This window comes from Scylla paramamosain, unplaced genomic scaffold, assembly GCF_035594125.1.
Source record: "Scylla paramamosain isolate STU-SP2022 unplaced genomic scaffold, ASM3559412v1 Contig15, whole genome shotgun sequence".
Lineage (NCBI taxonomy): Eukaryota > Metazoa > Arthropoda > Malacostraca > Decapoda > Portunidae > Scylla > Scylla paramamosain.
In genome coordinates, this window is record NW_026973680.1 from 660,001 (window position 1) to 686,608 (window position 26,608).

The 26,608-nt window shown below is 41.0% G+C and overlaps 1 protein-coding gene and 1 long non-coding RNA gene across 4 annotated transcripts in view; one reads left to right on the top strand and one right to left on the bottom strand.

The window, feature by feature from the left end:
* The window catches only part of LOC135097227 (uncharacterized), a 147,903-nt gene that overhangs the window by 15,319 nt on the left and 105,976 nt on the right, over positions 1 to 26,608 (top strand). The gene's annotated exons all lie outside the window — the stretch shown is intronic.
* On the bottom strand, positions 8,997 to 15,903 carry LOC135097230 (uncharacterized). 2 transcript variants are annotated; one of them, XM_063999018.1, is made up of 4 exons: positions 15,844 to 15,903; positions 13,749 to 13,941; positions 13,359 to 13,446; positions 8,997 to 12,782 (listed from the first exon to the last, which is right to left on the bottom strand). In XM_063999018.1, the coding sequence occupies exons 2-4, from the start codon at positions 13,916 to 13,918 to the stop codon at positions 11,658 to 11,660; spliced, it is 1,383 nt and encodes a 460-aa protein (XP_063855088.1). In that variant the 5' UTR covers positions 13,919 to 13,941; positions 15,844 to 15,903; the 3' UTR covers positions 8,997 to 11,657. The 2 variants fall into 2 exon arrangements, with proteins under 2 accessions (XP_063855088.1, XP_063855089.1); XM_063999019.1 differs by lacking the exon at positions 15,844 to 15,903 and adding an exon at positions 15,420 to 15,804.

Genomic DNA, 26,608 nt, shown 5'->3' on the forward strand with positions numbered 1-26,608 from the left:
TGTTTTTCGAACAGGTCCAGTCTTACATCGCATTTTCCGGAAACTATATTCAACAAGAGATCAATAATTACATCTCTCTAAGTACCACATAAGCCTGATATTCATCATTTTTTTTTTCAGCAACTTACAAAGGCATGAAGTTAAATAAATGAAGCAATAATTGGTCGTTAGCTGATGATCTTTTTCACGGTTTGGAATGGGAATGATTACAACCACACCCCAAAAAGATGGAAAACCACCGATATTCCAAATAAAATTATAGAGGTCAAGTGAAAAGGTAAAATCTTAATCGGACATGTGGCACATAAGGGAATATGCCATGTCATCAGGACCTGGGGATAAATCATTGCACTAGGACAAACCAATGTGTAGCTCTGACAGAGACAATGGAATGTTACGAGTATAAGACTCTCCACCAGCGGAGGCAGAAGTGAGCCAGGAGATTACAAATGTCAACGATGAAGTGCCATAGGTGTAGATCTTTTCTAGAGCCACTTCAAAAGTGCTCAGCAAATAGCTCGGCAAGTGCCTTTGGATCTGCCACCGTGCCCCTATCATAAGATAAAACAGGTGGGGGATGTGCAGAGTCCCTCCCAGATATTTTGTGGATTCTGTAGAAGACCTCAGTGAGTAAGGTGCCTACTGTGATGAGAGAGACATAACTTTCCCAAGACTCCCGTCAAGCAATCTTTAAGGTGTAATGCACATGGTCACGCCCTTGTCAAAAAGCTTCCAAGAAATGAAGATCGAAGGCGAGAAAAGGCAGCACGCTTTTCTCGAATGGCGGCTGTACAATTTGCATTCCAGAAGAGAACAGAACGTTTAGAAAACTGTCCAGAGGTTTTTGGGACGGATTTAAGAGCAGCAGATTACAAGACATCAGTGAAATACGTTGCAGCCTCATCACAGTTTCTTATCTCCTCCATTAAGAGGGCACGGGTGCCGAGTTCTGTGAATAGATGTCAATCCGCTTTATCCGGCTTCTATTGTGGAAGTAGAAGGGTGCTGTTGATTAAGTTATTTTTCATTAGTTCTATTTGATTTTCAGATTTAGTTAACTGTTCACTATAATTTATTTCTAGTTCTTTGTGGTCTGAAACAACTTGTTCATAGCCTTCAGAGTCTTCTTTACTTAACAGTGTATTTTCTAATTGGTTGAAAGTAGTCTGACAAACTTTATTTTTTTCCCTTAAAGATTCTTTTACCCTTTATAATTAACTAAGGTTACTTGTGTACTGCTCATTATGTTCTTTAACAGTTCTTGCTAACCAACCTTGATTTGATGCCAATGATTTTCTTAACATTTTGATAGACATATTTGTGGATTTAATTTTAAGTTGTTCTTATTTGCTGGTTATTTGAGTAGTTGCCTGTTACTTCACCTGTTCCTCTGGCTTGTTTCGCCATGCACCTCCGGTTCAACTGAACTCAGTGGGTGTATAGATTTGTTTCAAGTTAGAAACTAATTTAATGATTTGTCCTAAATATACACAAATTCTCCTCCCCTTGCTTTCGTCTTATGAACTGTTTAATGTGGCGAGACATGTGTCCTCTGCTTGTCCGGTACCAGTGTACACATTCTCTCGCCTGATGTATTTTATAAAGGAAGGAACTGAAGCTTAGGAAGTGATTCTTAAAGCTCTATTAAAGGACCTGCTTATCTGGTCACATGTGCTTTGGATCACTTTCCCTGGCCTCAGTTCTATGATATTTTTATGTTCTATTGGCACAATAACAACCTCAGAGTAACACTGGCTTTTGATAGATGTTTTACATCTATCACTTCACAACCTTCTATCTGATCGACATTATGAGTTCCGTCAAGGCCGCTCTACTGGTGATCTGGCTTTCCTTACTGAGTCTTGGTCATCCTCTTTTAGAGATTTTGGTGAAACTTTTGCTGTTGCCTTGGATATATCAAAAGCTTTTGATAGAGTCTGGCACAAAACTTTGATTTCCAAACTACCCTCCTACGGCTTCTATCCTTCCCTCTGTAACTTCATCTCGTTTCCTTTCTGACCGTTCTATTGCTGTTTTGGTAGACGGTCAGTTCTTCTCCTAAATCTATTAACAGTTTTTAAACTCTTTTTTTTTTTTTTTAATCTATTAACAGCTTTTGATTCCACCCTGTCTAGAAGAGCGGTATGAGTGAAACCCTCCCAGACATGTGAAGCATACTCCATACATGGATGGCTAAGGCCCTTGTACAGAGTTATCAGCTGAAGGGGTGAGAAAAACTAGCAGATATGTCTCATAACGTCCAAATTCATAGAAGCTGTCTTAACTAGATATGAGATGTGAAGTTTCCAGTTCAGATTATAAGTAAAGGACAGACCGAGGATGTTCAGTGTAGAAGAGGAGAACAATTGAGTGTCATTGAAGAAGAGGGGATAGTTGTCTGGAAGGTTGTGTCGAGTTGATAGATGGACGAATAGAGTTTTTCAGGCATTAAAGTTTGCTCTGTCCCAATCAGAAATTTTAGAAAGCCCAGAAGTCAAGCGTTCTGTGGCTTCCCTGCGTGAAATGTTTACCTCCTGAAGGGTTGGACGTCTATGAAAAGACGTGGAAAAGTGCAGGGTGGTATCAACAGCGTAGGAGTGGACAGGACAAGATGTTTGGTTTAGAAGATCATTAATGAATAGTGGGTGACAGGACAGAACTCTGAGGAACACCACTGTTAATAGATTTAGGAGAAGAACAGTGACCGTCTACCACAGCAGCAATAGAACAGTCAGAAAGGAAATTTGAGATGAGGTTACAGAGAGAAAAATAGAAGCCGTCGGAGGGTAGTTTGGAAATCAAAGCTTTGTGCCAGACTCTATCAAAAGCTTTTGATATATCCAAGGCAACAGCAAAAGTTTCACCAAAATCTCTAAAAGAGGATGACCAAGACTCAGTAAGGAAAGGCAGATCACCAGTAGAGCGGCCTTGACGGAACCCATAATGTCGATCAGATAGAAGGTTGTGAAGTGATAGATGTAAAACATCATTGCGAAGAATTTTAATAGGTAGCATGAAGTAGTCAGAGGGTGGAGGAGAGGGAGAAACAAGCCCAGAATCATCCAAGGTAGAGTTTTTTGCAAAGGTTTGAGCGAAGAGTTCAGCTTTAGAAATAGATGTAATAGCAGTGGTGCCATCTGGTTGAAATAAAGGAAGGAAAGAAGAAGAAGGAAAGTTATTGGAGATATTTTTGACTAGATGCCAGAAGTCACGAGGGGGGTTAGATCTTGAAAGGTTTTGACACTTTCTGTTAATGAAGGAGTTTTTGGTTCGTTGGAGAACAGACTTGGCATGGTTCCGGGCAGAAATATAAAGTGCATGAGATTCTGGTGATGGAAGGTACCTTCTGTGGCCCACCTCTCATGTATAGCACAAGCTGAGTTAAACCAAGGTTTGGAAGGTTTAGGTCGAGAAAAAGAGTGAGGAATGTACGCCTCCATGCCAGACACTATCACCTCTGTTATGCGCTCAGCACACAAAGACGGGTCTCTGACACGGAAGCAGTAGTCATTCCAAGAAAAATCAGCAAAATACCAGAGGCAAAACGCCAGAGGCACCTTCGCTTATGGGGATCCTGAGGAGGGATTGGAGCGATAGGACAAGATACAGATATGAGATTGTGATCGGAGGAGCCCAACGGAGATAGATGAAAGGATGACAGCATAAGCAGAAGGATTAGAGGTCAGGAAAAGGTCAAGAATGTTGAGCGTATCTCCAAGACGGTCAGGAATACGAGTAGGGTGTTGCACCAATTGCTCTAGGTCGTGGAAGATAGCAAAGTTGAAGGCTAGTTCACCAGGATGGTCAATAAAGGGAGAGGAAAGCCAAAGCTGATGGTGAGCATTGAAGTCTCCAAGAATGGAGATCTCTGCAAAAAGGGAAGAGGGTCAGAATGTGCTCCACTTTGGAAGTTAAGTAGTCAAAGAAATTCTTATAGTCAGAGGAGTTAGGTGAAAGGTATACAGCACAGATAAATTTAGTTTGAGAGTGACTCTGTAGTCGTAGCCAGATGGTGGAAAACTCGGAAGATTCAAGAGCGTGGACACGAGAGCAGGTTAAGTCATTGCGCACATAAATGCAGCATCCAGCTTTGGATAAAAAATGAGGATAGAGAAAGTAGGAGGGAACAGAAAAGGGGCTACTGTCAGCTGCCTCAGACACCCGAGTTTCAGTGAGGAAAAGAAAATGAGGTTTAGAAGAGGAGAGGTGGTGTTCTACAGATTGAAAATTAGATCTTAGACCGCGAATGTTGCAGAAGTTAATGAAGAATAAGTTGAGGGGGGTGTCAAAACACATAGGGTCGTCAACAGAAAGGCAGTCCGAACTGGGGACATTTATGGTCCCCTCCCCAGATGAGGACTCCGAGGCTGGTGTAGTAGTCGCCATGATGATTTTGAAATTTTTGAGTAAAGGGTGTGTGTGTTATTAGGTGCTTGAGGTTTTGTGTGGAGGAAGAGAGTTGTCTTTAGAGGACAGGCTGTGACTGCCTCCTTGTGTTGTGAGACACAGAGGGAAACGTTCAGTGAGGTCATAGCTGGGTTTAATAATAAGTTCACAGCACCCCCTGATCAGTGCTTTAGACCTCACTGGGTCTACTGCCTTCTCCTCCGAGGAGGCAGTCTGCTGCCATTAAAGACAGCAGATAGGGAGCTGGTTAGTTCTGGGGAGGAGATTAGTAAAATTCTCAATGAGTATTTTTTTAACTGTCTTCACCCAGGAAAACATGCAGGATATGCCAGAGAGTGAACAGGTGTCTAGAGCAGAGGAGAATGAGAAGCTGACAGATATTTCCATAACTAGGGAGATAGTGGAACAGGAGATAGATAGGCTAAAAAGTTTAAGCACCAAGAAAGATAGGTAGATTAAATAGGTCAGAATCAGATACCATCGCCTTGCAAGCAGATTTAGATAGGATGAATGAATGGACGGATAGATGGCAAATGCAATTTAATATCAATAAATGCAAAGTACTTAGCGTAGGTAGAGGAAACCCACACAGTAGATACACATTAAACAACTAAACTCTGGTAGTTACAGGGTACGACAAAGATTTAGAAGTTATAGTTAGCTCTGAACTCCGTCTAGGAAAACAATACATAGAGGCCAGAAACAGGGCAAATAGGATACTAAGATTCATTTTTAGGAGTGTTGAAAATAGAAGGCCGGAAGTAATATTAAAGTTATACTTGGCGCTGGTCAGACCTCATCTAGACTACGCTGTGCAGTTCTGGTCCCCACATTACAGGAAAGATATAGGTCTATTAGGATCAGTACAGAGGAGAAATACTAAAAGGATTTTTTTTTTTATGTAGGAAGGATACTGGCCAAGGGCAACAAAAATCTAATAAAAAAAATGCCCACTGAAATGCCAGTCCCATAAAAGGGTCAAAGCAGTAGTCAAAAATTGGTGGATAAGTGTCTTGAAACCTCCCTCTTGAAGGAATTCAAGTCATAGGAAGGTGGAAATACAGAAGCAGGCAGGGAATTCCAGAGTTTACCAGAGAAAGGGATGAATGATTGAGAATACTGGTTAACTCTTGCGTTAGAGAGGTGGACAGAATAGGGGTGAGAGAAAGAAGAAAGTCTTGTGCAGCGAGGCCGTGGAAGGAGGGGAGGCATGCAGTTAGCAAGATCAGAAGAGCAGTTGGCATGAAAATAGCGGTAGAAGACAGCTAGATATGCAACATTGCGGCGGTGAGAGAGGGGCTGAAGACAGTCAGTTAGAGGAGAGGAGTTGATGAGACGAAAAGCTTTTGATTCCACCCTGTCTAGAAGAGCAGTATGAGTGGAAACCCCCCAGACATGTGAAGCATACTCCATACATGGACGAATAAGGCCCTTGTACAAAGTTAGCAGCTGGGGGGGTGAGAAAAACTGGCGGAGACGTCTCAGAACACCTAACTTCATAGAAGCTGTTTTAGCTAGGGGATACAGGGGAAGAGGAGTATTCCTTGCGAGGCGAGATTGAAGTTGTTAAATTTACATTCTTTAGAGAGACGTAGGTTAAGAGGGGACCTGATAGAAGTCTTTAAGTGGTATAAGAGTTATAACAAGGGGGATGCAAGCAAAATTTTTAGGATCAGCAACCAGGGTAGAACAAGAAATTACGGGTTCAAGCTTGAAAAATTTAAGTTTAGGAAGGAGATAGGAAGAAATTGGTTCTCAAATAGAGTGGTAGATGAGTGGAATGGACTCAGTAATCATGTTGTAAGTGCTAGGACATTAGAGAGCTTTAAGAGAAGATTAGACAGGTTTATGGATGGGGATAATAGATGGAAATAGGTAGGTATTTTTCATACAGGGACTACCACGTGTAAGCCTGGTCGCTTCTTGCAGCTTCCCTTATTTCTTATGTTGTTATGTCTCCTGGCCTCCTTGATACATCATTCAACAAGAGTATTCGTGATCCATTCACATTACTTTCCATTTTACTTATATTAATAAATAATATTTAGTTTGTACTAGATTAATCTTAATTACCCCTTAATTTATATGGAAGTCACAACACAAACCAATAACACATTGATATTATGTCTGATATGAGCAGAAATTTACACACACACACACACACACACACACACACACACACACACACACACACACACACACACACACACAACATTACATTCCACATTCTCTTCCTCCTATCTTGACGTTCAGAACAGCAGGCAAAAACGCAGTGATGGTGGTTACCATATCCATTGAATGAAGCAGCAAAGGAGGCCCAATGGTAGTTGGAGGATTGAGAAGGAACAATAATTGTTGCTATTTATTCGACTGCGAGTATCTTAATTTCCGTTATTTGTGGATTAACAAAATTATACTTACTTACATACTTATACTTACTCAAAGTCAGTCAATTTCTTCACTTGCTGGCTAGGATAGTACTCGTATTTCATTGTAGGATTTTCCCTTATGTGACAGGCTGACCTCAAAACGTTAAGTGAATTTTTAAGAGTTCCCCAAAGAAACACTGGCTGACATGTTACTAATACAAGCACATACATGACCCACAGAGTTGCTGAAAGCTGAAAACGTACATATGTAACAAAGTATTGCAGCATATCCATAAGGGGAGGGTATGTGGTAGAAGAGCCACCACCCTTCCCTTAACCTCCAACTGGCCTCCATCGTCGTGGTACCTCCTCCCCGCAGGCTGAGTGCTCCGCGATGCGTTGCGTCACGGTATGGGGGTAGCAGACTGCAGGTCCCTCCATTCGGTGCACCTCCTGTCGACTGTCTATGGGGCTCTGCCGTTCCTTTGCGCTCCCCATGTCGCTATGGGTCGCTGTAGCAGGATGAAATGTCTGGACAGTCCGGGCGCCCATCTTATCGTACAGACACTCATTCGTGGAGCAGGATGCAGTGAAGTATATCAAAGCGTCGGAGAAGGTGAAGTATGTAAGTGGGTGTCATGTTATTTGCCAAGTTTACAGTTTTTTTTTTTTTTTTATGTAGGAAGGACACTGGCCAAGGGCAAAAAAAAAAAAAAAAAAGGCCCATTGAAATGCCAGTCCCATAAAAGGGTCAAACCAGTAGTAAAAAATTGATGAATAAGTGTCTTGAAACCTCCCTCTTGAAGGATTTCAAGTCATAGGAAGGTGGAAATACAGAAGCAGGCAGGGAGTTCCAGAGTTTACCAGAGAAAGGGATGAATGATTGAGTTAAAAGGAACACGTTTTCTTAGTGTTCCCGTGTTCCGTTTTCCTCCTGTGCATATCTTTATTCTTAGTTATAAATTATTATAAGGCTTATTTACTCATTTTATATAATGTGGTATTATTCTTTTCATAATCTAAGTTCTTTATATGTATGTATATGTAAGAAAAAGGAGTATTTGAGATGAAATGTGTTGAGGCCAGGGACGATACATGTTTACCTCTCGTATCTGAATCAGCAAAATTCAGGATACATAGAGGCCCAGAGGGAAAAGAAGGATGGCGTTCTCACAGGATAAATTTGGGTGGTGTTGTAGTGATTGAGCAGATGTGTAGAGGTATTGACGATGTGGTGGTATAACCCTGACTTCCAAGATTAAGTTGGTGAGTCTTTTGTGATACCAAGAACTCTCGTTCGTGGAAATTTGTTTGGCGGGTTTTGTGTCGGTGATGTAACGCTGATGGGGTTGCGTCAGGATGAGAGACGGCCATTTTGTGGTTGGGGTTGTGGTGGTTTTATGGCGTTATTGTAGTCTTTGGGGATGGTGTTATGGTGTTATAGGTGAATTGTGGCGGTGGTGGTGATGTCTTGTGAGCTTTGAGGAGGTAAAAGACGGGAATTGTTGTTTGGGGATGCGATGACAGCATCTGGGAAACTTCCTGCACCTGGGGAAAATATTCCACCTGCCTGTGAAGCAGTAAAAGGATTTTAGTGCTTTGTGAAATAACGGGAATGTCATATATTGATGTAAATCACCTTTAAGCAACAAGGGAGGCGATACAAGACCCTGAGTAAGGGGGGAACTATAGTGACTGAGTGTGGGAATTACCCTGTGTTGGTCTATGGTAGAAATTTTTTTGCCTAATTTTTTTTAATGTATATTACCTCAATTTATTTGTAAGTTAACGTTATTATTAACATATTCTGTTATTATATAGAATAATTGTGTTTTCTAATCCAACACTGATCTGGCATTGAGGTGATTCCTGGCGTGCTGTGCAAGATAAGAGTTTTATGAAAGTGTTTAATAGCTGATGATTTCGGAAAGTTCAGGTAGGTATTTTGAGGCCATTAAAAATCCAGACACTTAAAACTTTCTGCGATCAGTGTACCGTCCACGTTCTAGGAAAGAAAACTGGGATCGTGACATGGGCGATATTGTTTGATATTGAAATGTACCCCCACCAGCAGGCAAGGGACACTTCACACCGTTGCAGGATTCGGGGCGCATTTGTCAGGAAGAACTTTATCTGGGCGGCTGGGAACGGCTGTAGGCTTTGACTCACTTATTACTCTCAGTGAGAACAGTCACACAGGGCGAGGAGAAGAAAACACGCTTCTCCTTATGTTCATATATTGCACAACAGTACACAAAGTAACCGTAGAATACAGTCAGGCCACACAGGCAGGTACAGGGGTGGCAGGCACTCTTACCGTCACAGTCAGTCACACGCAAACTCCACTCGCACGTCTTGTCATGACGCGGTCTCGATACCCTCTCTCTCTGTCCCTCAGTGCCACAGAGTGCCTCATACATTACCTTCCGTGTCATCACCTCTGCCAGGTGACATTTAACTACACCTATTCTAGCTTGCAAAATATAAGTGCAAGTCATGCAGATTATCAATACTGGTAAGGATAATTACTACTTATATTATGCATGCACTCACAGAACTACAACTAAACTGTACTGTATAACAATTATTCCGTGGTTAGCTAACCCTCACACACACACACACTATCACTCTCGTGACCACAGGGCCTCAGAGGTCAACCGACAGGCTTATGTCAATACTTTCCATTAGCGCTAACGGCGCCAGCCTCTGAACAACGAGCAACACAATGCTGCTACCTAGATCACCGCACATGTACTCACACATGTACTCATATATACTCACATATGTACTCAGATGAGGCTACCTCATACACACAGCATCGTTGTGTGTTCGCCTGTAGGGCTGCTACATATATACGTAACAATATGGTAAAATATGATTTTTTGTATCACTCAGGTGGATGTCGCGTCTGAAGTTCTATTTTACAATTATACATTATTCTAAAAGTTATGTCAATGTTCCTTATCATTTGGTTCTAGCTAGTTAAAAAAAATTTTTTTTAATATACCATTGTTAAAAATACTTAGGTTATATATTATTACCATTGTATCGAATTGAAGCGAATTAAAAGACTCATCTATTCATGAGAGTTTAAACCTAACCCAACCTAATCCTAACCTAACCTTGCCTAAGCCAGTCCACCATGTTCACGAGTAATTGGCAACTACTCTTCTAGACTTCGGAAATATGCATTGGGCGCCGGCGGTATGCAAGTGGGTGATGTCACGCACGTTTGGCAGCGAACACTCTGGACACTCTGGACATTTCATTCTGCCACACCGGTAATCCCTTAGCGACTCAGGAGACACCTTAACCTGGTAGTGTGCGCGAACCAGACCAGAAACTCTACCAGTATAGATTTCCCTAAGGCGCATTAGCCTTACCAACTCAGGTGACAAGGTTAAATTTTCAGTCATCCTTCCTGCATGATTCATGTTGCCCAACCCAGAGTATACAACACAAATTATGACTGCAAAAGCCAAATTAAATGTTTTAGTAATCCAGAGATACGAAAATACATATAACCCCAAAATAAATAAGACAAAATAAAATAATGATATCAAGCAAAAGAAAAACCATACATGCTTCTTAAATCCCATTCTCTCCCCCAAACTCCATCCTCTCATTTCTATGAACATGGGCAGCCTATGTAAAAGCCCTGCGTAACAGTAATATAGTTAGAATTATGTAGGGACAGAGAATTATCATTATTGATATACACTGTCAGGGCCGGGATGGCTACTCTTCCCGTCAACACTCCTTCTAAGATTGGGACGTAAAGAAAACGAGGGAGAACGGAACTCCACAATAATAATTAACACAACCCAACAATAACAGAGATATCCGGCAATATCACCAAGAGTCCTGGGGTAGTCCTTGGAGGCCGGCGTCCCTGCAGCCGTAGGAATCTCATCTCGACCGGCATGGGTTGAACCAGGAACGAGTTGGGGCCAACGGCAGATGAGTGCCAGATACTGAGGGCAGGTGAGATCAGCCACAATCTTTACCAAAGCCTTCCGGAGCGGTAGAGGAGAACAGCTGAACGAAGGTGTCGTGGCAGGTGGTGAGAGCGGTCTGCCGCCTGGTGTCTGTTGGCCTCACGATTGCCTCAGCTCCTGCAGAGTTCCCCCTACCAAAGAGGGAGGGGAAAGTGACGAGGGCACTCGAGGCGTTGCTTCGACGCGTGATCCTGTATCATGACGAGTCAGCAGCCTGAGTCCCTTCTGCTCGAGGATTCGAGAGGAGGAAGAGAAACCTTGGGCGAGACACTCCGCCCTTAACGTGGAGGAAGGACAATCATTCTTCCCTCCCTGGATTTAATTTCTTCAAGCAGAAAATACAAGATAAACATGTGACCAACGTTTTCTGAACTTCTGAAGGCAGCCAAGATGGATGTAAGTATTCTTGAGATCTTAAATGTCAAAAAAGAAATCTTTGAAAAATTGAAATTTTATCTAAAGTAATAAGAGATGCAGATACCAACTGACCAATTTTAGTTGATAAGAAATTTAATTAACAGTATAGTGTGTTGGACAAATAGCGCATGTGTCCTTCTTAAGGAGTACTTCAGATATAACTAACATTTTTTTTTTTTTTAGTAAGAGTAATAAATATAAATGTTTTCATGGTGGATCACCAAACATGGCTACATTATTGTAAATATGGATACACTATCCTGTAGTAAGCTGTTATGTTATCTTTTAATTTATATACTGATCTGAATATTTTGTCATTTATATGGTATTTCATTAATAAGTTAAATACTTTTGTCATATCACCTTGTGGCTTGTCTTCTGAGTATGACAACTGTCAAGCTATACTAATGATTTCTGAGATAGTAAATCACCATATTTGTTTTCTATCAGCAGTGTGCTGCTCGGCTTACATGTTCAGCACTGTCACCAGGTTCTCAAAGGTCTTGTCCACAAATTTCTGAGCTTTATCCCGAGTGAGAACGTCGTTGGCGTAAACAAAGCTGTATATGAGGCGTCCGCGCAGGGTGTGGAACATGTGTCCCATAGGTTCAGTAAAGCATGAGGTAACCACGAAAAGATGTTGGAGCCTTACCTTATGCCTTTCTGACAGGATGATATGGTCTATGTTACCCATGTTGGATGTAGCATAGTCATACTCTGGTGATGATCGTTCTGCAAAAATATCTTCTACATTTCCTCCACCCAACAATAATAATTCACACGTCACTGCATACTTTTCTTGAAGACTTTTAGTGATATTTTTATGGATGCTTCTGGCATAGTCCCAAAAGTGGTCCTTCCAATGAAGAGGCGTCGAGACAACGTTCTTCATCATCATTCTGTGAGCACCTAGTGCTCCCGATGTGTTACTTGACCAATAACGTCTCATGTTAACAGCATGAAGCTCTTGGATTCTGTAAAAGTCTTGTTCTAGGCCTCCTTCCAACACGAAGTCAACGAGACTTGTGTTGAACACCGCCAGTAGTCCACTGTTCAACGTAATTTGCTCTTCTTTGCACTTGCTGATGAAGCTTTGGGTGGTCTCCTTGTCCAGGTCACGCAGGACTATCTGACTCTTAAAAGCAGGATCTTTCGGCATCGGATAAGCACGTGGGACTAATTTTTCATCTTGTTTTGACTTTTTCATATTCTCTCGTAGCTGCTGGTACTGGTCTTCGTCCTCCATCAGTTCCATCATCCGAGTTGTAATTATATCTTTGGTTTCCTCTCCAGCATCAATCCTGCCCAGCTGAACTGCGTCGTCGACGGCCTTATCGGAGAGCATGTCGTCCAACACGTTGAGGAATGCGTTCACAATGTACATGTTTGAGGTACCATCGGCGATGCCGTGGTGATTGGCCAGCAGTAATGTGCGGGTGTAGGGAAAAGTGGCAGACAACTCCTGCCGGAAACTGCAGCCAGGGTCACTGGCAGGAAGGAGACGTGCACACCACAAAGGACCTTCGGTAGTAGGAAAGTGGTACTGCATTAACGTCTCCACAGCCTGAACTAGCTCCTGCGTGTCTGTTACCTGAGGAAAGGAAATGATGCGTGGCATCAGCAGCCAAGGCATAACATAACATAACTGACTATCTTCAACCTCTTTCTCATTGGCGCAATGTTGCATCTCTAGCTATCTTCTACCGCTATTTTCATGCTAACTGCTCTTGTACTCTTGCTAACTGCATGCCTCCCCTCCTGCCGCGGCCTCGCTGCACAAGACTTTCTTTTTTCTCTCACCCCTATTCTGTCCACCTCTCTAATGCAAGAGTTAACCAGTATTCTCAGTCATTCATCCTTTTCTCTGGTAAACTCTGGAACTCCCTTACTGTTTCTATATTTCCACCTTCATATGACTTGAAGGTTTCAAGACACCTATCCTTCAATTTTTGACTACCGCATCAAACCCTATTCAGGGAGCAGCATTTCATTGGGATTTTTTTTTATTAATTTTTTGTTGCATGTAGCTGTGCCTAAAAAACGTGTTCTCATCTTATTACCTATACACTTCTTTCAGGCCCGTAGCTTTAGTCCATAGCTCCTCTATCTACTGACAAATAAAGATACATCTCTATGTGCAAGTAAGGATGTGTCAGAATCACTGCACCTGGAAATCAAGTTCCTCCCGGTTCATGTCACACGCCCATAAAGTTTCCTCACGCCTCCGGAAGCACATCCTTAAGACCGGTACCTTCCTGTGTAAAGGAGTTTCTTAAATAGTTGTAAAGCACTCAATGAAAGTGAAAAAAAAAAAATTATGCATGCCTTGGCGTTTGGAGATCAATAAATACAACTGTTTTCACTTAATATTGTAAAATATGTTTTTATTTACGCAGACTGAAGTAGTGAAGCCAATGTTTAGAGACATAAGCTCTCTGTGTTGCGAACCCTGAACTAAACATTCTGTTGCAGGTTCAATTGCCTGGTGTAATTTTTCAAGTTTTTTATTGATGACAGTTGCCAGGTGGTACTTACCGAAGTGAGGCAAATGTCTAACCTGAACATGTGATGAAGCGTTTCCTTGATGTGGTGGTCACTGAGAGGCACAATGGAGCGAACTGTTAGCCCCACAACCGTGGTGTAAAACCCTTTCCTTGCAGCACAGTCCAGTAAGTTCTCCATTTCTGTTGCCGGCCGAAGCCACACGAAGGAAGAATCTCTTGCCATGGTGCTCGTATACCACACCACACCTATCACCATAAACAACATTTGCGGCTCTAGTGTGTTCAGACAAACAAAAATTTTTTAAAGTTAAATATTAGTGCAATGCTCTGTCTGCCGTGTTATTCTTAGCTCATCTACGCTTGTGAGTTGTTCTGGCGTTGATGCCAGCTCCTTATTACATTATTTTCAGTGATTAGAAAACTACAGATGGACAAGATGATATGCATTATATAAGGGGCTATATCTTGAATACAGTTTAATCATATATATATATATATATATATATATATATATATATATATATATATATATATATATATATATATATATATATATATATATATATATATATATATATATATATAGACAAGCACAGCTGCGAGTTCGGACATTACTAGCACTTGACAAGCACACGACACACAAACATACATGATAGAAAAATAATCAGAGACTGCACTTAGCCAAGAAAAAAAATAATAAAGTAAGGAGCCTGCTCCTGTCAAAAATACTATTTACACGGACACAACAAGACAAGACTATACACAGAACAACCTTCTGTCACAGGAGCAGCTGGAGTTAGTCACAAATACTCTCTTGTCAGATATACTTTTTGATATATCACCAGCCACTGTCTTGAGCAAAGGCAGGGACCCATGCCACCAGAAAGACGTGCACAGGAAATGTGGCAGGAGTGAAGGGGGAGGGGGCAAAGGGAGTGAGAGACCTGCCTCCCGCGTGCTGGACGAGCCACGTACTCGTCGCTCTCTCACTCTGTCTGATCAATTATGTTTCAAAAATTCTAGGGGCTTTATTTGGGAGGCTGGGTGGAAACAAACTATGCTACAGGAAAGAACAATCTCTCTGCTACATGATCTACTCATTTAAACTTTTAAGAAGCAAAACGAAATGGGGAAAATTGGGTGGGGAATATCAACTTTTTATTTATATAAGTTTTACAGTATCTCTTTGATCACATGAATATGCGTCTGGGACGCATCCACGTCTCGCGCTCGCTCTTGACTCTTTTTCTTCCTTTCTGTTCTGTTAGTTGTTCTTTTCTACTTTCTATCACGCTACACACATCACACTACACTTGGATCAGCTTTCCCTAGGTTAGCTCCTTCTATCCTATTACGGTTACAAACACAATGAATCCAGGCTCCTACCGGTCGTCGACCACTATCAAATCTCTGAAGTCACCACTCCGTTTAACCTTCCCACGGAGAAGGCAATATAGCAAACGCCATCCAAAACATCCAAGCTGGAAAGAACTAATGAGTCACATGGTAGGGAGCCCAGACAGTATAGATGACATACTCCCAGAGTGAGAGTAACATTACACTAATTGAGGTTGCCAGTCTGTTTAACCGACCTACAGACAACGAAATACTCTAACAACACTTAACACCCACAGCAGTGAAAGAATCGACAACCACAGATATAACATGCAATGACACATACATGATCAAGGTATCCTTGGACACCTCCTTGGACATTCACCCACCATAAAAAATCCACCCACTGTAAAACAGTGTGTTATAACCTCAAGCCTAGTAGTGCCGTTTACTGCCTCCTTGACGACAGGCCTTGTCAGGATCTGAGGAGGGAGTAAGTTCACTACACAGCTAATCACTTAAGCTCTCCAACAGCCTGATGCAGTAGCACTTAATACTAAACAACCTTGCGAACTAGACACGACCGCAAACGAGTGTCTACGACAATTTACCACTCAATGACCACAAGGCTGGACCCTTACACACATGCAGCCGAGGAGTCACTTCCCTGGGTATATAATGTGTTATACACAGTTACTCTTTCTGGCATACATTTATGTGGACTCCTATTCTATATAAATAGACCGTTGCATACGTCCAGTAATGACTCACTTATCCCATTAAGACAACTGACCCGTCTAACTCTTACCCTACCTCAGTCTTCTTCAAATAGCAGGGCTCATCTCAATACGTCTACTCTGTCCAAGATCTGAGTAGTGACTGACTGCGAAAAGCGCATTCAACACTCTCCCTCTGCTGCTATGGAGAGGGGGTAAAAGGAAGTGGGGGGCCACACACACACACACACACACACACACACACACACACACACATATATATATATATATATATATATATATATATATATATATATATATATATATATATATATATATATATATATATATATATATATATAATTTTTTTTTTTTTTTACAAATATTAAAGCTATAAACAATTATGTGACAAAAACAGTGAAAACAATGCACGATTGATCGTATCAATGGATAAATAAATATGAATGTAATTAACAATAAAAAAATAAAAAAAACAATGAGCGTCGTGGCACCATGTCTGCCAAGAAATGCGCAGGAGCAACGCTAGCATTGAACAAGCGGATTGTTAATCAGATCACACAGTTTCCCTCCGAAACAGTGACAATGAATACGTTCAGATATTATTGTGTGGAAATGATGTCCCCCGACGTGGTTACCCGCCATGCTTGACCATTGTATATGTTGCCATGCCGCTCCTAAATTTCACAGCACGGTTAAACAACGTCTGAAAATGCATATATGCATAAAATATTTTTGATCCACATTAACTTATGCCTTCACTTCTACTAATATCTGCAGCAACTAGTGGTATACACACACACACACACACACACACACACACACACACACACACACACACACACACACACACACACACACACACACACACACACACACACACATACTTATATAAGTTTCTATTAGGTTTACTTTACAGAGTACCAAATTCAAATATTAGTGACTTTTTATCATTAGAGCTCTTGATTGGTCTTATATGTAGGGCATAATTACCATGTTATATTTTAGGTGATTTTAATATAAACTTACTAGCTAAGCATGACTGTGTACAAAGCTTATCCAATTTATTTTACTCATACTCATATTTTCCAGTGATAACTAAAGCAACAAGAGTTACTAAGTCGTCAGCCACATTAATAGATCATATATGTGAAGTACTACAATTTTTACTTTTCGCTGACGGCACATCAATACTACTCAAAAATAAAAATATTAAGGATTTCGAGAAAATTACAAATGAAGAGATGGTCAAGGTTGCAAACTGGCTAAAAAGTAATAAGCTCACACAAAATATTAAAAAGACCAGTTGTATGATAAATCGACCACTGATGTCTCAGCCACCCTTATTAGCTATCAAAATTGACAATATTCCTATAAGCCAGCTCAGCGAAGTGAAATTCCTTGGAATTACTATTGATAATACCCTTAAATGGAATTCTCATATTGATACTCTGAAAACCAAACTTAGTAAAATAACAGGTCTATTGTATAGAATAAGGAATCAGCTGCCCATTGAATCTATAAAATTGATTTACATATCAACGGTACATCCACATTTGTTGTATTGTTGTGCTGTGTGGGGTGGAGCATTTAAAACTTTAATTAACAGTCTCTTTCTCACACAGAAGAAAATGCTTCGTATTATGTTCTACCGTCATCGTTATGATAACACTTCTCCTCTCTTCACTGAAAACAAAATACTTAAGCTCCATGACATCATAACATTACAGACCATTTCATTTGTACATGCATCGCTAAATTCCTTCACTGTACACTGTGGCTTCCAACCAATAGCAAGAAACAGACAAAACCTCCGTATTCCGCTGTGCCGCACCGACCATGCACAGCAGAGTGTCCTGGTGTGGGGCAGCAGGCTCTGGAACACACTGCCACAGGATATTAAAGGCATCACCCAACAGGACACTTTTAACAAAAAACTGAAAACAACACTTCTTCATAACACCCAGCAATGACAATAACTATAACTTGTGTCTAGTGATTTCAGTGCACTACACTTATTCATTTGTTATTACCCTATATATTAATGTATGTTGTTAGTATTATTGTTAATACTATTATTGTTATTAATATTACTTTTATGGTATTATTATTATTACTATTATTATTATTATTATTATTATTATTATTATTATTATTATTATTATTATTATTATCATTATTATTATTATTATTACTATTATATTATTATTATTATATTATCATTATTATCATTATCATTATTATTATTATTATTATTATTATTATTATTATTGTTATTATTATTATTATTATTATTATTATTATTATTATTATTATTTTCTACAATATATATTATTTTAATAGACAATGACCCACATCACATGTACCTGCTCAATTTATAAATAGTAGATGGTCCGTAGTAAAGCTTCGGCTTATCGGACCATAGGCTATAAAATTGTACAGCAGCAGTAATAGTGAACGTGATAGATATCGTTATAATTTCAGTAATATAATTGGTATTGGAAGAAGTGTTTTACATTTCATCAACTCCCCTATCTCTCTTTTATTTTCTTCCTTCGGTGTATGCAAAACGATGCACCAGCTCTTGCATATCATGTTCTCCTTGCTGTGGTCGACTGCCCCGGGAGTGCACACTTTGCTGCTTGTGTGTGTGTGTGTGTGTGTGTGTGTGTGTGTGTGTGTGTGTGTGTGTGTGTGTGTGTGTGTGTGCTTGCGATAGGAGAGGGGGAAAATGGCATTTCTTGTGCACCGAAATTCCAGAGAGAGAGAGAGAGAGAGAGAGAGAGAGAGAGAGAGAGAGAGAGAGAGAGAGAGAGAGAGAGAGAGAGAGAGAGAGCAGTGGACAATAACATGGTCTTGGCTTGATCTGATGATGGGGAGGCAGGAAAGGGAAGGAGAGAAGAGGGGGGAAGGAAAGGAGGGCGAGGATGGGGATGGTAGACAAAGAAATAAAAAGAGAAGGAGGTCAGGAAAAAGGAAACTAGATATGACGAGGAAGAAGAGGATGTGTAAAAGTAACCAAAGAGGAAAAAAAAAAAAATAGTTGAGCAGATGGAAAAAAGAAAGAGGAAAAACAAGAAATAGAAGAAGAGGGAAAGGAGGAGGAGGAGGAGGAGGGGGATTACAAAGCATTACAAAAGAATATATGCAGCAACATACCACCACTTCCTCGCTGGGCTTCTCGATTTCACTACTCAACAATAATCACTAGCATTAGAGAAAGCACAACAGTAGTAGTAATAGTAGTAGTAGTAGTAGTAGTAGTAGCAGTAGTAGTAGTAGTAGTAGTAGTAGTAGGAAGAGGAGGAGGAGGAGAAGGAGGAGGAGGAGGAGGAGGAGGAGGAGGCGGAGAATGAGGAAAGGCATAATATGGAAACACAAGATCGTAGAGGACTAAAAGAGGATGAAGGAAAACGTAGAATGAAGAAAAAAATAGGAGAGTAAACTGATGGTATTTGTGATGATGATGTTGGGGCGTGTCCGTACTCCTGCTGGCGCGTGAGAGGGTCGCTGGGGATCGTCTTAGGATGGCGGCGCCGCGGAAGGAGAGCTCCAATTCCATGAGCATATTCCTTCAAGAGTAGTAGGCCGTAGTTTGAGCGTGGTCCATTTCTCCTTCTCCTCCTTTTGGTGGTATTTTTGACTTTCAGTTCTCTCTGTGTGTGTGTGTGTGTGTGTGTGTGTGTGTGTGTGTGTGTGTGTGTGTGTGTGTGTGTGTGTGTGTGTGTGTGTGTGTGTGTGTGTGTGTGTGTGTGTGTGTGTGTGTGTGTCTGTATGTGTGTGTGTGTGTGTGTGTGTGTGTGTGTGTGTGTGTGTGTGTGTGTTCGTGCGTGGCCCTCTGAACATGTTTTCATTTCCTGTTGTTCCTGTCACAGTCTCCAAGCACGACACACACACACACACACACACACACACACACACACACGCAGTACAAGCAGGCAGTGTCAACATCCTCACGGCCGTAAAGCAAACTGAAAAAGAAAAGAAAAGAGAACAAAAATTAAAAATCACTGTAGTTCAAAGTTACCTCGGAAAAGAAAAACCTAAAACCGTACTCAATTAGCGCAGGAGCAGCGGTGGCGAGATTTAGGGAGGAAGTTTTGAGGAGTACCGAAAGGAGATGGACGGAACGGGTCAGGAGACGGAACAAGACAAATAAAGCGGGAGGAAAAAACTGTCGGGAAGAGGGAAAGGGAAAAGTGTGATAGGAAAAGGCAAGTAAAGAGAGAGAGGGGAGTCGTGTAGGAGTGGGTGATGGCTGGAGAAACGCTGTACAATTGTAAATGTTTTGTGGAGGTGTGAAAGTAAGCTATTAAATCCGTGAAGCGCAGCTAGAGAGAGGCAAACGTGTGTGTGTGTGTGTGTGTGTGTGTGTGTGTGTTTTAGACGCTGGAAAAAGTCACATGAGAAACTATTCATAGGTATCAGGAATGAGAGAGGAATTGACAGTACTTTTTATTTTATTTATTTATTCTTTTAAACAAAAAGCAACGATAAACAGACATTCCCTATAATAAGAATTTTATTATGTGCGGAGTAATTTCTTTATTTTTCTACTGCAAGGAGTTTTTCCCACCACAGTCTTTTTTTTTATATTTCTAGAGATATACGAATCATTTAGAAACCTGGAAGGATATGGCATTATTATTTCCAGGTAGATGTGAGAGTCAGTTAAGTATCCTCGGCTTATAAAAACAACTTGATATTTGACATGAGAAGGGCATTGAAAGGTTCATGCTGACGCTGCAGGTGACCTTTCTCTCCTTTAGTATTTGTTGTGCACATGTTGAAGTGCTGTAAGGGCGACGCTCCGTGTTAAGGTGTGCAAGACAGTGTAGCACTCGTTAATTTGCATGACTCATTACGCCCTGAGCTGCTGCTGCTCTTGTTGCGGTTAACATCATTATTAATTTATTTCATTGTAGTAGTAGTAGTAGTAGTAGTAGTAGTAGTAGTAGTAGTAGTAGTAGTAATGGTAGTAGTAGTAGTAGTAGAGCTCTTTGTGTAGACTTGGTGTTCTGTACAGCAAGGAAGAATTATAATTAAGTATATCGTCTCAATTTAAATAATCTCGCGCACATGTTTTATTTGCATAAGGTTTTCCGTGTTTGAACAAATGTAACACTGTGTTTCAGTGTTGGCATTCGTCATAATTGTAAGTACACAGTGTTAGATATGTGGAATCTGATCCTTGTCAACATTTGTCAGCCCGCGGGTGAGTGCAGCAGTAGTGCAGTTCTTTCGCTCATTTTTTTATTTCCACTTTTCCTGGCACAGATAAAGGCGAGCTTACAGGAAGAGTAATGGCTGCCTGGGGTGAGAGGAGGACTTATTATTTCTTCAGTTTTAACTCACCCAAATGGAGATTGGCTGAAGAAGAAAAATAGAAGAAAACACTCGAGTTAAATGCTGCTCCAGTAAAGGAGAGGAGGAGAGAATGGAAGCACAAAGACATGGTGTACATAGCGTGCGTCACTCCGCCTCTGTTCTGAGTGTGCTGACCAACTCTCACGCCTCCTCCGTGTCCAGCATAGACACTTTTGTCCAAGCTTCACACCTAATGCGGGCGAAAGCATAAGCCTTTGTGCTAGTCTTGGTACCTGAAGTCCATGCAGCTCAATGCACGTCGCTTTCTGTCTCGCTACTCTTTTGTCTCTTGTTTTTACTCTGTCGGTTAAATTTACGCCCCGGCTTACTATTTTTTAAGATGCATCTGAACGTGCCTCTTTGCTTTACTTTCCTCATGCGGGAACATTTAAAAACCCGTGAGTATTTTTATTTTTTTTCATTTTCCTTTACTGCAGGTATTTCAACATTTATATTATCTTCAATGCAAAGTACAAAAGTTGTCGTAAATGTTCTCTTGTTAAGGAACGAGGTTAGGTGCACAGTGAAGGGATGAAAAACGCTTGCACATTTTTCATCAAACTTTAATTATGAGGCACGTGATGTTGTGTGTAGAGGGCGTTCGTGAGGGTAAACAGTTGGTGGAAGAGCTGCTCATATTTCCATCGAATTCACACTCAAGGGAAGTGTTATAGATACACTACTGATTTTGAAAGGTGTGTAAGAGTTGCTGGAATCTACTTAGATCAGAACCTGTGACGCTAACAATTTGGAATCAGTCAAAACTAACCCCTATATATCAGAGGTACTTGGGTAACCCCCCCTCACGCCCTGTAAGTCATTTCTGCGCATGCGCAGTAAGCCCTAGCAACGCGTCCATAGCAACCACACCTGAGCAGTGAACCCAACAGAATGGCAGACTTAAATGATTTAAAGGATGCCGATACTGTCCGATCACTTACACCAAATGATGTTGATAGACTGAGAAATGCTCAGTTGAAGCAGGCTTTGACTACACTCATCAGCGAGACAAGAAACCCTGAGCCATCGAATGCAGTACTACTGGCAGAGTTGCAGAGTATGAAGCAGTCACTGAGGGAAGTGACCGCCATCAAGCAGCAGGTGGCTGACTTATCAGAGAGAATGGACGATGCATATAAAATCATACATCAGCAGCAGCTGTTTCTGGAGGCTTTGGATAATAAAGATCGCAAGTTAAACATTATTTTAACTGGAGTCTCCGAATCAGCTGACGAGCTTGGCAGCACCGATGAGGAAAAGATTGGTAAGGTGATGGAGGCAACAGGGTGCGAGGCGGCAGCTGATCGAGACAGATGGGTGACAAGGCGGCTCGGAAGACCAAACGAAAGGAACATGAGACCTATCCACATCACCGTGAACAATCAGACTCAGCGAGACAGTATTGTACGCGCAGGGAAAAACTTGAAGAATGCGAATCAGACACTGTCAAGAGTATACATTAAAAAGACGTACATCCCGCTGTCAGGAGAGAGAATGCACGTCTAAGGAAGAGTGAAAGAGAGGAAAAAGAAAAACCAGAAAATGTTGGAGTAAACATAGAATATGACTGGAAAAATCGTGTACTGTTGCGAAATGGAGTAGTGATTGACAGGTTCATGCCTCATTTTTTCTAAGACCATATCCCCTCTGTGATTTAAAACTATGCTCGTGGAACATCTCAGGCCTCAAAGATAAACTTCAAGAGCAGAATATACTGACGTTTATTCTTAAGTTTGATATTGTCTGGATTTTAGAATCAAAGATGTACTTTAACCTGAGCGTTCCAGGGTTTAGCATATACAAGAATGCATCAAGAGAAGGCCAACACAGAGGCGGAGTAGTGATGCTTGTGAAGAGCAAAATAATGGACAGTTTGATACAAGTGGACAAAGAAGATGAAGGTCAGATTTGGGTGGTATTATCGTGTTTGCCGACGTTGAAGTTAGGCGGAATATATATTATACCCCCGAGTGACTCACCCTATTACAGCCCAGCACAATATGGGGCCCTAGTCAGACATATGACTGATCGAGATAGAGTCATCGCCCTGGGTGACTTCAACGCACGTGTGGCAACACCGCAACTCTCAGACAGAGATGGCAACTACTACCAATACAGAGGCGTGCAGGATAACGTGGTCAACGAGCACGGCAGAACTTTGTTGAATATCTGTAACAATAACGGGCTGGCCGTGGCAAACCACCTTCACCGCAACGGGAAATTATTAGGAGGCGACTTATCATTCAGAAGACGCGAACGTTGGTTATCTGAAATTGACTTATGTGTGATTAAGAATGAATGTGTAGATATGATCACAAACCTCCACATGGATCAAACAGTACCGAGATCTGACCACGCCCCTCTCTGTGTCACCGTGACCATCGCTGCAAGACAGGCTGCGTCTTCTACCGAGCTGCTGCGCAGGGCATCAGCACTGGGGAAGCCACGGTGTGCAGAAAAGATACAGCCATCACTACCTAAGAGCATACAGTACAAGGATGTGGACCTAGGCGCACTGACAAGGGAATTACAAGTGACCCCAACTCCAGTACTGACAGGAAACAGCGAGGTACATGAGGTGGAGGCAGCGGTAACCGAAGGTTGCCGCATCATCAGGGCGGCTGCTGCTGCTGCTGCTGTTCCCACCACCAGAGTGACGAACCGACAACGACAAGTTGCTGCGTACAACAACTGGGTCTCGATGGAGCCAAGATGGAAGAGAATATTGGAGACCAACGACACAAAAATGATATGGAAATCTATCAACTGGAAAGGAAACGTTGATCAAAATAAAGGTGACAGACCCAACGATGCTCAATTTAAAGAACATTTTGAAAAACTATTGAATACTGAAAATGCACGAACAAGTTTCAGTTGTGATATTAGTACAGCACCTTATATACCCATATTAGATGATCCTTTCACGTATGAGGAACTGAGTCAGGTAAATTGTGATATAAATGTGAATAAGAGTTACTGTGGAATGTGTCCTGGTGTGTTCAGAATGTTACCAGCATCTTGGTTAATGTTCTTCTTGACAATATTTAATATTATATTAATGAAAGTGTTGTACCCCCAAGTATGGTGTTATAGCAAACTAACAGTACTGTTTAAGTCAGGTAACAAGATGTTATGTGGAAATTATAGAGGTATATGTATCATGGACACACTAGCTAAGATTTTTGACACATTAATATTGAACAGACTTAAACTTTGGTTTAACATTGATAAATGTCAGGCAGGCGCTCAAAAAGGCAGAGAGTGCTTGGAACATGTGATATCCTTAAGATTACTATGTGATTATGCCAATTATAAGAAAAATAAATTGTATGTACTTTTCATTGACTTTAGTAAAGCTTATGACAGAGTGCCCAGAAATAAATTGGTTAAGAGATTAAAAGAATTAGGATGTGGTAAAGTAATGTTGTATATCATAAAAGCAATGTACACTTGCACGAAGAACATATTAAAATCTGCAATAATAGACACAACTGTAGGTGTCCGCCAAGGTGCACCAACAAGTAGTTTATTATTTGTAATATATATAGATAAAATGGTACAAATGCTAAAAAGAGCTGTAGAAAGAGATGACTTTCTCGGTAGTTTACATGTATTATTACTAATGGATGATGCTGTAGTACTTGCGACTTCCCGAAAAATGTGCTTAAAAAAACTAGCCTCTGTTTCGGAATTCTGTAAAGAAAGTGGAATGCTAATCAATGAGAAGAAAACCAAGTTCTTTGTGATCAACGGTGATGAGAATGATAGACAGAGTTTGAACAGTGGCGGGGTGCAGGTGCAATACTGTAACCAGTACCTGTACCTGGGCGCATGGTTCACCGACGCGGCCCACACGAACACTGTTACAGCACTGCACCACACCGCGAGTGAGGCCATAGTGAATAAGTTTGCCATATTTTGTGCCAGCAACACTCTAATGCCTTTTGTTTATAAAAAGAAAGTATTTGATGCTGCAGTAACAAGTGCCTTATTATATAGCTGTGAGTCATGGTTCAGTAATAATTTTAAAAAGTGTAGAAAAACAGTATAATAAGCTGATAAAATGTTTAATGGGAGTGAGGAAAAATACTAGTGTAAATCTCTGCATGATAGAAGCTGGAATCAACCCGTTAAATAGGCTAGTGGCTGACAGAAGATACAAATTTAAAACACTAGCTGATCAGATGGACAGAGACATTCCTTTTCACTACATATACAACTTATGTAGGGAAGAAAACACTCCAGGTTATTGGTTTTTGGAACAAGTAAGATCAAGAAACAGGAACCCTGATGAACTCGATCATGTTAAGCAAACTGTAAGAGAAAAAGCCCCAGGCGCCACAAAGCTAACAACTTATATAACATATATGAATCCGTCATTAACGGTTCACCCGATCTACAGCACCACACAATATGTACCAGATTACAAACGTGAGGCCTTCACCAGACTACGTCTCATGTCACACAGTCTCCGAATTGAAGTGGGGCGGTGGAGTCGAACCCCGCGTGACCAGCGTGTGTGTCCCTGTGATGGCACACACACACAAACAGAGGAACATGCATTGTTACGCTGTCCACTCAGTGCACAACACAGGAATGACCACCCACACATCACATATGACACCCTACAAGCAATGTTTACTGATAACACCCATCTGGAGGAAGTTTGTGACTATGTATATGCAGTTCTGAAATTTTATAAAAATTAATCTTAAAAGATAGGGCAGACATCTGTTTAAGGTAAATACTGTTAATGTATTTTACTTATATTCTCTAAGCTCTGGTAATTTTTGCATTTAAATGTACATGTCATGTTTTATTTCGGTGAATTTCCTTTTTGTATTTTCTATGTACTTAGTAGGAAAGTTCTTAAACTTAAGATAATTTGTTTAGTTATTAATACCTAGTAAGCGGCTCTCTACATAATTTGACTTATCAATTCAATTTGGACGAAGTAGAGATCAGAATAATATGTATCTTATCAATTTGTAATGGTACTTTGTCAATAAACTACTACTACTGTGGCCACCGACCAGCCCTCGCATGTCCTCTTCTTGTCTTGCTACGTAGTGGGGATGGTGGTGGTGGTGGTGGTAGCAGCAGCAGTAGTAGTAGTAGTAGTAGTAGTAGTAGTAGTAGTTATTGTTGTTGTTCGTTGTTATACAGTTGCGCTCATTAGTAAGTACGCAAACTTGTTCCAAAATATTGGCAAAAAATTATTATCCTCATCAACCCGAAACTCATTCATTTATGAGGACAACCTCTCTCTCTCTCTCTCTCTCTCTCTCTCTCTCTCTCTCTCTCTCTCTCTCTCTCTCTCTCTCTCTCTCTCTCTCTCTCTCTCTCTCTCTCTCTCTCGAAAATAATGGCGTTCATAAATACAGGCAGTGCTGGAAAGGTTGCTGGAAAACTCTCATGTAAATAGAAGCATTGCATCAGTTGTTAAAAATCAGACGAAACGGAAAAAAATGCGAATA

Bases quoted from the DNA above. Each gene is read 5' to 3' on its own strand.
- LOC135097230 (XM_063999018.1), bottom strand. From the start codon at position 13,918: ATGGCAAGAGATTCTTCCTTCGTGTGGCTTCGGCCGGCAACAGAAATG. The intron at 13,447-13,748 runs GTTAGACATTTG...TCCTTTACACAG, and splicing joins ACGCTTCATCACATGTTCAG to GAAGGTACCGGTCTTAAGGA. The intron at 12,783-13,358 runs GTGCAGTGATTC...TCCTTTCCTCAG, and splicing joins GGGAGGAACTTGATTTCCAG to GTAACAGACACGCAGGAGCT.